The sequence below is a fragment of the Eutrigla gurnardus genome (genome assembly GCF_963514095.1).
Source record: "Eutrigla gurnardus genome assembly, chromosome: 4".
Classification (NCBI taxonomy): domain Eukaryota; kingdom Metazoa; phylum Chordata; class Actinopteri; order Perciformes; family Triglidae; genus Eutrigla; species Eutrigla gurnardus.
Window position 1 is genome coordinate 20,201,359 of NC_139918.1, and position 11,643 is coordinate 20,213,001.

Sequence of the window (11,643 nt, forward strand, 5' to 3'; positions counted from 1 at the left end):
CAAGCACACGTTTCATCGTGAGCCGCAAATCAAATGTCAAACACATCTGGAGATCAAAGCTGGCCAACCTCAGAACAAACATTCAGTGCAGCATTTGGTGTACTTGATTATGATTGAAGAAGAAGAAAACAAACCTTTGTGAAGTTCATCCGCACACATGCTTTTAAGTTGAAAGTCAAGGTCAGACCTCAAAGCATATCTGCAGTCTGATATGAAAAGCCATGTGTGTGTGTGGGGGGGGGTCATGTAATCAATACTCTGTTACCTCTGAGCAGAGTTTTTCTGGTGCATCTGGCATTAAAAAAATCACATAATTGATTACTATTGAATTTAAGTCATTTCTTTTTGATTTCGCCAATTAAAAAATTGTAAATGTCCTGCTCAGTAAAATTCTTAAGTTATTGCTTATCCATCCATCCATCGTCTACCGCTTATCCTGTATATGCCTTTATTAATCACACTTTATAACTAATATATCAATATAAGTATCTGCCTCGAAAATCCATCTATTGATCACTATCATTTGCATCACTTAGTATATTTTCATAGAAGTAATTGGCAGTATTAAGCACAGTGAAGGTAGGACTCCTCTGAAAGTTTGCGGAGAGTGTTCATTGACCGATGTTCAGAGAGGAGACGAAGCAGAAAGCTCACAGGCTCACCGTAGAGCTGTGCAAGCAAGAAAAGCTGCTGAGGTGTTTGAACTAGAGGCCGAGTTCAAAGTCGTCCTAGATTAAAACGAGACTATCCTAGATACACCACTCTGGGTGAAATACTTTTGGCATTTTAACTCCCTATTTTCCACATGTGGTTGTCTGGTTAATCAGCAGCTGTTCTATTATCATCAATCATCTGTGTACCTATGAGAGCATTGCCTCAGTTGGCACAGAATAAGACCGCGGGTCAACTCAATTCTGATCCAGCGTTCTGCTTTTGTAAAAGGCTACATTTTACATGATGACATGTTCAGTAATAGGTTTTGAATCTGATAAGAGCTGAGAGAGCGAAACGCATAAGGACACATGAGCACTACCAGATTCATGGTCAGATTGCTCCCCGTCACCATCTAGTGGCCAGATATAGAGCCGCACAGCTTCAGACACTAAAATTAAACCACTATGACCATCAGAGTCAAATCCCAGCGCACATGCATCTCCAAAGAGGTCAACCGAACCCTCCTTTCGCGGCATAATTACACTTTACTTAAGCAAATTTACAAAATGCATAATTCATCAGGAAATACTCATTTTCACACACACATTTAAGCACATCCGAACAGTGAATAAAGAGGCCAAGCAAGAGGTGTGGTATAATATTTTATTCTCATATTTTATGGAATACAAAGCCCCCCTCCCCCCCACCCCAAAAAGTGTGCACATCAGATCTGGTGGAAACTATTCAAAGACGAGGCCTAGAACAGGCGAGAGAGAGAGAAGGAAGTTGTTTTATGGTCGGCGGACGTGTAGGACTGCAATTGAATGCGATGTTCATATAAAAACTATACCCTATTATCATGAATGAACCCCTTTAAAAAGCAGCCAAGTCTGGCTTGAGTCAGTTGAGAAAAGGGGGGGGGGGGGGGGGGGATGCAGCCATGACAGTTAAACAAACAAAAAAAATTAAACAAAACACTTTTCCTTTTTGAAAAAATAAAAAATGTCTTTCCAACATTTTCCATTATGACTACAAGGATGTGTTCAATCATGTGCAACGGTAATTTTTGCTTTACATGGCTGTGGACTCGGACGCCTTACTACTCTTTTACGGTCTCCTGCTAGGCTGCACCAAAGGAATGAAAGATTTCCCCAATCTGACTAGGGAGAGAAACAAAATGATAACAATTATACAAAAAGACAGATAGCAGAAGGGAAAAGAAAACAGCAGGGCCACAAACTAATGCAACCCTCATATGTGCTAGCAGTCAATCTAGGTCCAATAATAGGCTTTTTCAAAATGGCTTTGAAACATCTGGAGTGTGTGTGACATAACCAGCCAGTATAACGTCCCAGCGGATCTGTACTACTGGAACTGTAACGCAGACTCCCATCGTTTGGGACAAAAATCACTGAAGCACATTTAAGTATTTTCCAGAAAGGTCGGGCCAAAGGTCTTCGCTAATCTCATGACACGTAAAACAGCTCGAAGACACACTGGGATGGCGAAACCACGGACAAGTTAAATGTGAATTAAAAAGAACGGTTACATCACTGCCATTGAATCCATACATTTCAACGCATGACTAAGTCCATTTCAAAGAAATCGGGGAGCCTCCCCAGAACTGTGTCACACCAATTATTATGAGATGGTTTGTTTTTAAGTTCATTTTCCCAAGAATTAATTGTAATCTTTTCCTGACCACTACACATCAAAACACACCAGAAAACAAGTTAACCCAATACAATACACACAATCCAAGGTTCACAGTCCAAAAAGGTGCTGTTTGAAAAGAGCCCCGGGTCCTCTGTGTCCACTGGTTAAAGTGTCCGACTCAGTGGCAGTTGCACTTTTTTTTAGCAAGAGCAATTCGTGTGGTGGACACTGAAAAAAAGACATTTTTTTAAAAAAAGAAAAAAAAAGAAAAGACATGTTCAGGATGATGGATCTTCATCTCGTCAGCCGCAGACTGATTTGTGAGCTTTTTCCTCAGTTGCTCTGTTTGGGAGAACAAACGGGCCGTTGCAGCTTGCTGTCCATGTCTGTTCCTCTTCTTCCATCGTTATTCCAATCCATCCATACCAGTCCTTTCTTCTCCTCTCGGCAGGTCCTCACACCATGTAGGAGTTCTGGTTCTTCAGCTTGTCCAGCTCTTTGCTCTGCTGCCTCAGAAACAGGATTCTGTAGTTGAGAAAACAAGTGGAGGAATTAGGTTTGGCCGATAATGAAGTCCCCTTAGTGACGATTTTGCTTTAAGAAAAAGAACATACATAATGCACATAGATATAGACTGGAGACATATGTTGCAACACCCATAAGTGGTTAGAATGAAAATGTATTTGTATTTTTAAGAAGGAAGAGGAGTCCCAACTCGTTTATCACGCAGCTTATCGCTTCGTTAACGTTCTCCGGCCCTCCTTTTTTATCTGCACATTTGCATTCTTTTTGCTGGCAAGAAAGGATAACTTCCCTGATGGAGTTGGGGTTTCATGGGTAATTACTAGGGCTGCACTTAATTGCTTCATTCATAACGATGACATTCAAATTAGTATTAAAAACTTCCGTTGCATGCAGTTGTCCGTTGGCTTCCGCCTTCTCTCACACACACACACAGCATAGAGAAATCAGGAGAACACAGACTGAATATAATGCAAAACCATGCAAAGCATAATAGAATATAGCATATATGGACCCATGAGGACCATAATTGTGCCCAACCAATATCGTGTTGAATTATATTTTCGTCATATCATTCAAGCCCGATATGAATATGTAATGTAAACAGCCTCAGCAGCTAATGTGGATGCAAATGTCATGTCTGCCTCACCTCTGTTCCCTCAGTGTGGCCTGGATCTCACACACTCTGACCAGGGAGCGGAGGTTTTTCATCTCTGTGCAGATCTCAGACATGTACAAGCTGCCCATGTTGTGGATGTCCTCACGCAACCGAGCCGCCTGACGGAGAGGGAAGAGTGCTTATTAGTCATGACGATAGATTTTCACAACAAACCATTATCTTATGACTTCAAAACAAGATTGACTGATTCTGAAATAATCCAGACTCACTGAACTGAAGGTTTATTCTTGACATTGGAAACAAATGGTTTTGTCATGGTGATGATGAAGCTTTTATACTTCATTACAACCTCTGATAAAGGCCATGATATGCGCCTGAAAGCTCTGGAAACACCAAGTAACTGGACCTTATGATGGCATCATTTTTGTCAAAGACTAAAAGTCTACATTTGGTCCAGCAGCCGCAGGAAGCTGCACTGCTTCTACAGCTCTGTAATGACGCTACAGCTGGAACAAACTGTGGTAAACGGTAACAACACATCGCATTGTAACATTTGAAAACCTCTGTGAGGGACTGTACCTGTTTCTCAGTGTTCTCTGAAGGCCATCCTTGGATATGTCTGATGAGGCTCTCATCAAAATGAGTCGCCAGGGTGGGAGTGAAGGTGCCTGGGTTGTCGGCCTGCGTTTGGCTGGTGCTGCCGGATGGGAGATGGGCCACCGGAGCACCAGATATGTTTGTTCCCGTGCACAGAATCTCCTGGCTGGTGGAGCGAGACAACGAATTACCGGGGTGCACTCGGGGTGAATCAAATCCAGCTGCAGCTTCCCTCATGCTGGGATACTGACACTGATTATTCAGTCCATAGCCTTTATTTCTGCCGCTTTATTATCACCTCGGGATAAGTCACCGCTCATCACATTTTGACGTATTTAGTGTTTAACTGTGAATCCCTATAATAACAAACATAATTATGGTCCGGGTAACTGTATAATCAGAAGTGGATAAAGTGTTTTTTTAAATTGAATATCTGATTCGTACAATAATATATATTACTTTCCAGAAACGATTGCTCTAAATAATACACGGACCTCTTTGGCACTACTCTACCAAACAAATACGATTTCCGTTTAGTTGTGAAAAGCCTTTTTTTTTTTCTTCCTTCGATGCTTTACCTCTAAGCAATCTATCATCATGAAAAACGATGTCTCCTACCTTCTCTGCTGGTGAGTTCTGGGGTCCTCTGGGCGCTTCTCTACGGCCTGAGACAGGGGGACTGATCCTTGTTTACCTGAAGACATGCTGCCCTGAAGAGGGAAGAACAGATGGCAAGAGAGAAAGAAATAGGACAGAAAACAAAAAGGGCGTGCGGTAGAGAAGCAGGAAGAAAAGATGTTAGAGTCATAAAGTGAAGAAGAGTGGGGGTGAGTCATCAGTAAGGGGAAAGTACATGTCCATTCTTCAAACTGGACTGTTTTTTGGGATTCTTTTGGCCATGCGACTCACCCTTGTTTGTGAGGATGTGCCGCTGCCAGAGTGCACGCTCAGAAGGGATTTCTGGTTGCTCTGTGGCGTGCCATTCCGTGGTGAGACGTACGGCCGCGGTGATGATGCGTCCGACGTCAATGAGACCGGGGACTGACTGGAGTGCTGGGCTGAAGGAGGAGAGAGGAGGTTCATTACTACGCTTTCCTTTTGGGGAAAGTGGGCTCCTTGAAAAAAAAAAAAATACTTTGTGTAGCGGATGGTGAGAAACAGCGAGGAGGCCGTACCTTGATTGGAGTGCTGAGCAGCTGAGAGCAGAGCAGTGACGTTGAAAGCAGGTCCAGCAGTGAGGAGCTTATGAAGCACAGACCGCAGGGAAGCTTGGGTGACAGCAGCTGCCAAGACTGGAGGGAGGAAAGAGGAAATGTACGCACGGGCATACAGACACACACGTGAGTGAGTAAGAATACACGACGGGTGAGTGCACAAACACGCACAGTTAAGTCAGGAACCACAGTTGAGATGAGACACGAGGTAGTGGAAAGATTTGACCAGCTGGTTACGTTGGATACTACAGGTTCACACAGAATAGCAAGAACTTATGATAAATAACTAGAGAACGCCCAGGTTAGTAAGAGCAGAATGCAGTAAACCCATTAATAAGCGCTTAAGACACAATTAAAATGAATACGAATAAAAACACACAATATTGGATGGAAAGACATTGACTTTTTTCTGCCATATCCACAGATATTGCGTTGGTCCAAACATAAGACGGGCTCCATTTTCTACAAAATAAGCCTCTGAAGATACAACACACTTTCTACACAGCCTTCACAAAGTCCTGTAGGCTCAAGCTTGGCTAATGAAACACTAACTCAGAAAAACACTATAAATGCACTTTGCTAGCTTTGCAACAATAAGGAGGAGTTGATGTTATACTGCTACGCTCTCCATTCAAAAAGATCATCAGATACTTGTCTCAGTTTTTAGTGTAATAGACATTCATACGCATTTATTCTGACATAATTTCATGACATTTTATTTGGGCCAGTGGCAAATCTTAGGGGACACTTGGTGGCCCCAGTGTAAAGTAGCCATGTTAATGCAATGTAGGAGGCTCATATGATCCCCCAATACACAAACAGTTACGTGAAAGACATTACGTGCAGAAACTAAAAATTCATGACCCTGGTTAAACTACCTAACAAGCGACGATGGAGGAGAGCTGTGTTAAAAGGGAAATCTAGTGTTCCTTTGATCTTGTGTGCCCTCACCTTCATTGAGTTTAGCCATGTCCATGCTGCCGTTGTTCATCTGCAGAGTAGCCTGCAGTGCTGGGAGGAGCTGGTGCAGAAGGGCTGGATCCTGCAGCAGTGCTGGTAGTGGGGATTGGACAGACTGAGGCACCTGGCCTGAAGAGGAGGAAGAAGAGGAGGACATGGCGGAGGGGGTGGAACCTAAAGCACCGGGAGCAGAGTTCAGGCTCTGAGAAGAGGAAGAGGAGGAATGGCCGGAGTTGGATGTGGTTGACTGGTCCCCTGATGTGGTCTCTGTGAAGGCGAGCGGAGCACGAGAGCAAAACATTACTTGACACAATATTTGCAGGAAAGGGAGAATTGTGCATCGGACAAACAAAGCAAATTACTTTAAAAAAAAAACCCTCTGTATCTTAAACGTATCTCCAGAAAGTGATCAACAGAAGAAACTAGCCATGGCATTGGAGAGGACAACTATGTAAAAACGCTGCTGGGGGTTTATAATTCTGCTATACTTACTTGTTGAGGCTTTGTCCTGCAAGGCCTCTTGTCTGTAGTCCATGTCCCTGGGGAAACTATTCGCCGCCATCTTGACTGAGTCTTTAGGTCGTTGTTCCCTGAAGCAGATTAAGCAGAAAGCACTAGTGACAATGTGAAGAATGCAGGTTCTGGTTAGGCTCTGTACTCTAATGACATTCTGTTAAAACACGTGCACGGCCTGATCTTGTAATGTATGACTGTGCATGAAAATCTTGACTACCATTTCAGGATAAATACATTGTTTTGCAGTGCACGCGTGTTGTAATGTCATTTCTAAGAGGGCTTGCCTTTCCAACAGGTCCTTGGGCTTCTCCCATTGGGAGACCTCAGTTCTACAGTTGTAGTAGTACTTCTTCCCAGAGGAGCTGATGTGTTCTGTCCAGTCATCTGATGGGTCCTGGTGCTGAAAGACGAGACATGAGACAAAACATGAGTTTTTTGTCAAAGACCATAATGTTTTACAAAGACTACTGGGGATTTTGCAGGGTCACTATTTGAAAGCAACAATAAGATTTGTCTTGAGATCGTTTCCCATCCTGCTCATATTGGTTGTTGACAATGTTCATGTCATTAAACATCACTATATGTGTGAGACAAGACTAAAAACTTTATCAGATCATCAGGTTCAGAAAAGTACTGACTGGAATGGGTTTTATGAACCCTTTAGCCACGATCTTGATCGCCAAATGAGCATGCTCCAACTCTCTGGATTCTTTTTTTTGTTTGCACGTTTGGAGTAAGGTAACTTTGCATAAGTGATATTATGACAAGTAAAAGAGTACCGCTACAAAAGGATGGAAGATGATGACAGACTTTACATTTTAAGTCTTAAATGTTCATCCTACATGGAAGTGAATGGTAGCAACACATTAAAACAATCTGAAACACTCTAGCACAGTTTGGAAAATAGTCTTACAGGTATATTATCTAAGGATAATTTCATGATTTTAAACATGACACAATGCAAAAGTATCACTTTGTATAAAGTAAGTATATACAGTAAATACGTTCCCTAAAGAAGTAAGAATACACATTGACCTTTAATAGGTAAACATGCCTCACTTTCCACCCTCAATTAGGGCTTTTCAGTAGGGATTGGAGATTGTATGTTTAATATTCATGCTCATGTATACACACACAATTACAGCCATTACAACAATTCCAGGAAGAGAATATACTTTCTTTCATCTTGTTTTTCTCTATTTATAACTGCACCGAAAACTTGCAGAGGAGGCTTGAGCCACAACAAAACATTATTTCATGCTTTCTCACAAGAAAAAAGAAGGTGAACAGCAGTAGGAATTGTACTACTGCTTCTGCTATATCGGGGTCTTGGTATTACTACAAACAAAAAGGTATGGGAACTGCCACAAAATGTTTGAATTCCATGAATTGGAGTTTAAGATTTTGCATCAACTCCCAACAGAAACGGAACATAACAGACAGTTTTGAATGCTATTAATTTATCCTGGGCTGTCAACACTAACGTCACTTACTGCTCACGTCTGTTACAGTTCATTAATGCCATGTGTGATATGCTACCCTGAGTCTTCAGGATAGCATAGATGTGATTAAGGGGACTTTGAGTCACTACAGGAAAAGGTGGACAGTTATTTCTGCAACAACTGATTCAAAAATGAGGAAAATGAGATGTCACCATGCAGTTTGTTTAGCTGTCCTGCCATGGTGTAGGTATAGTAGTTGTTGTTGTGGTACTGTTCCTTAAGTAGCTTCTCTTATTGCTCATTTCAACCCTATACTGAGTAATATAGAATAATTAAATATTTTAGCCATTAAGTCTAATCTGATGATCTACTCTACAGAGGGAGTCTGTTAAATAAATATGATGTTTCAATCATGCATTGTCGACGAGGTGATCAATGTCTGCACAGAGAGTGGGAGATATCTCTGTCCTGCAAACTATGTTCCAAAGTAGCGTGACAGCAATCTCTACAGGAAACACAGAGTATATCATCAGATATAAGACGACGTCTTACCCTGTCTGCAGGCTTGCTCTGAGTCGCATGTGAGTCAGAGCCATGGTGGGAGCTGTTGTTATGAGAGTTCTCCTGAGGGGAGCCACTGGTCCCTGCAACAAAACCATTTATCAAGTCACAGAAGATACACATTGTTCTGCAGACGACTGAGACTTAGTGACAGAGGCAACTGCCAAATAAGAAATGGTTTTCCGTTTCCATTATTCACATTCACAAAGCAGTAATAGCTATATTGTGATCTGATGGCATTGAGATTACAAAAGAAGCTTCACTTTGTTCTCCATGAAAGTCTCTGGGTTAATGTTTTGCTTTATGTCAAACTCTGTACCCACGTCTGCTCAAAAGTAATATGGGTAAGAATGGACTAATGACAATTCAAATCCACACAAAACGATTGTTAAATGAACCTGGCAAACACTGCTTTTCATCATAAGATTCTGTATTTCTTGGTCTGATTACACATTAATTACAATAAGGCTGAGAGCGATTCATTTGCCTGCAACCACAAGCACCTGATGTATTTGTATTCGTTTGAGGTTTATGCAAAAATTAAAATACCACATTTTCTTTAGAAGATCCCTTTTAGATAAAACTTGCATGCATGTATAAGACCACCAGATCCAGGCTTACCATTCTTTCCTCGGATCGCATGAGAGGTTTTCGCCTTGCCATGTCCTGTGCTGTCTCCATGTCTGCTGACAGGACTTTCGTCTGAGCGACGCAGCATCTTGTAAGGGGGTGTGGGGTCTGATGAGCCATCGCGCACCTTGTCATAGCGGTGAAGGCTGGTGGACTGGCTCTTTGGCTGAGATTTATGGGTCTAGATTGAATGCAGCATGACAGAAAGATGTGTTGGGATGGGCAGCGTTTGTCATCTTAAATAAAATATGAGTGCACAGCCATTTCTTGAATGTAGCCTACATGAAGCCATCGGTTGTGATCTTATTAGGTTGGTAACATCAGTACTTGGCAATGATCAAGGAGTGCTACTCGTGTAAAAATGTGTCCTGCTTTGACCTGCTGCTGTATCAACACAACATGCATTCGAGATCAAAGTTTGCTGAGCTCGACACGAACATTAAACAAATTGCCACAGCGGTCAGATCCTTTCTATAGGTGTTTTGATAGCCATTAAAAACTGTAACTGCTAAACGTTAGTGGTTTATTTTGTTCAACATATTATTTATTGGCAAAATAACTGTTAGTTAGTGAGACCTGACTCACGCCCCATAATTGAACATGTATGTTAAGGTTGAGTAGGGTTGTCTCCAACACAACTAGCTACATGAAGATTTCAGTTTATCATTTTAATGGAAAAATACTACACCTTCATTAGCTACGTTGGTGGAAAGTAATGACAGGTGAGATATTCATATCATACCTGATAGGATTGTGAATCCCTTCTGTCGTTGCACCTGTGGAAACACACGAAACAAAGGGTTCTGTAAGACGGTTTGCATTCTAACGATTAAATCGGTTTTCCTGCTTAGCAACACACTTTGTGGAACAAAATGTTGCTACCGGTAATTAGCAGCCGTTAGCCAAGTTAGCTTGATTCGCCCACCTTAGCAACAGCTGTTTGTTCATTATGTCACTGGTCGAAAATAACAGACCGTGTTTAAAATATATCGTATATAGAGTGGCTTACACACTTATAGCTTACCGTTACCACGTTAGCTAGCTAACGTTACGTTATCATTAGTCGATAAGCTACAGGAAATATACGAAACCCCGAGCTAATTGTAGGCTAGGTTAGCTAACGCTCAACGTTAACAGTCAAACAGAATCAACCAATCCACAAATACATACGCGAACCCTACGGACAACTTTCAAAATGTTATGATTTGTGCCCGATTTACCCATCGCTGACTCTTGTTGGTTTCCTTGCATACATCACCATCAAGGCCGTGGTGATGTGTGTATGTGTGTGAGGGGGAACCGTGGCCTCCTGTCTGTCTGCTATCACAGTTCTCTTTTCTTCAGCTTCCTGATATCTGGGCTCAGCCTCTCCTAACAAACAGATACCTACAAGCCGTGCAGCGAACACCAGCACTGCATAGCGGGTGGCCTTTATTGCAAACCACCCTCAGTGCATCGTCTGACATGTAGTTACGGTATACGCTAGGCTCGGCCGATGTAGCTCAGCGAAAAGCAGCAGTCAGGACGAAACGGCGAAGACGGTTTCCTCGGTAATGTTTAGCTAGGAAAAAGAAGTTCCGGTTGTACCTTTCAAATTAAAAGAATGATCGAACACGCTAACGGTTTCAACCTTACTGGAAATATTTAAAAAAAGATCACAAGGGGGAAAAATACCTTAGGTAAAAGTGTTCGTGGATATTTAGTTGGCCTTACGCATAGCCTTGACGTTAAACAACAACAAAAAAAGACAAATAGTATCATACACGGAATGTAATGATCACTGAAACGCACTAGTGGGTGCACTAGCATGGGGTGGAAAATATAGTGTATTATGATATCATCATATAGTAATGAAGTTAATTATATGATATGGTGCAATATGATAATTATGCCAACATACAAATTACATGAAGCAATGTTATGTGTTTTATCATGTCTTCAACATACGGGATTTACATGCTGAAAGTTGGGCAGAAAAGGCAACCTGATTTAACAAAAAAATCCGTATATTTTTGTTTGATACATCGAAAACAATATCCTCTTAGCATGGAAAAGTAAAATAAAAACGACACGATCTCGTTATAACGACACAATGTGAGACTCGTTTTTCTCGCCGTGGCAGTTTTAGGTCTGCGCTCTTATTTGGAAGTCAGTCGCTTAGTTTCCGGTTTTAGCCTAGCTGTCTCTGGCTAACGTGACGCAGCTGGAAACGAAGCTACTTGGAGCCGTAGACTCCTCCTCCGAGTGCACATCTCGTTGGCTGAAAATCTTC

The 11,643-nt window shown here is 41.9% G+C and overlaps 1 protein-coding gene across 2 annotated transcripts; it reads right to left on the bottom strand.

Annotated features, from left to right (window-relative positions):
• Positions 1-1,303: 1,303 nt before the first annotated feature.
• Positions 1,304-10,919, bottom strand: LOC311013051 (WW domain-containing adapter protein with coiled-coil-like). Of its 2 annotated transcripts, none has more exons than XM_084008946.1 (13): positions 10,592-10,919; positions 10,114-10,147; positions 9,363-9,552; positions 8,733-8,824; positions 7,023-7,138; positions 6,715-6,812; positions 6,214-6,489; positions 5,224-5,340; positions 4,958-5,106; positions 4,667-4,758; positions 4,031-4,214; positions 3,482-3,609; positions 1,304-2,835 (listed from the first exon to the last, which is right to left on the bottom strand). In XM_084008946.1, exons 1-13 carry the CDS (start codon positions 10,630-10,632, stop codon positions 2,766-2,768), a joined length of 1,587 nt encoding a protein of 528 aa, XP_083865072.1. In that variant the 5' UTR covers positions 10,633-10,919; the 3' UTR covers positions 1,304-2,765. The 2 variants fall into 2 exon arrangements, with proteins under 2 accessions (XP_083865072.1, XP_083865073.1); XM_084008947.1 differs by having other exon boundaries at positions 7,023-7,132; positions 10,592-10,918.
• Between the last annotated feature and the right edge of the window lie 724 nt (positions 10,920-11,643).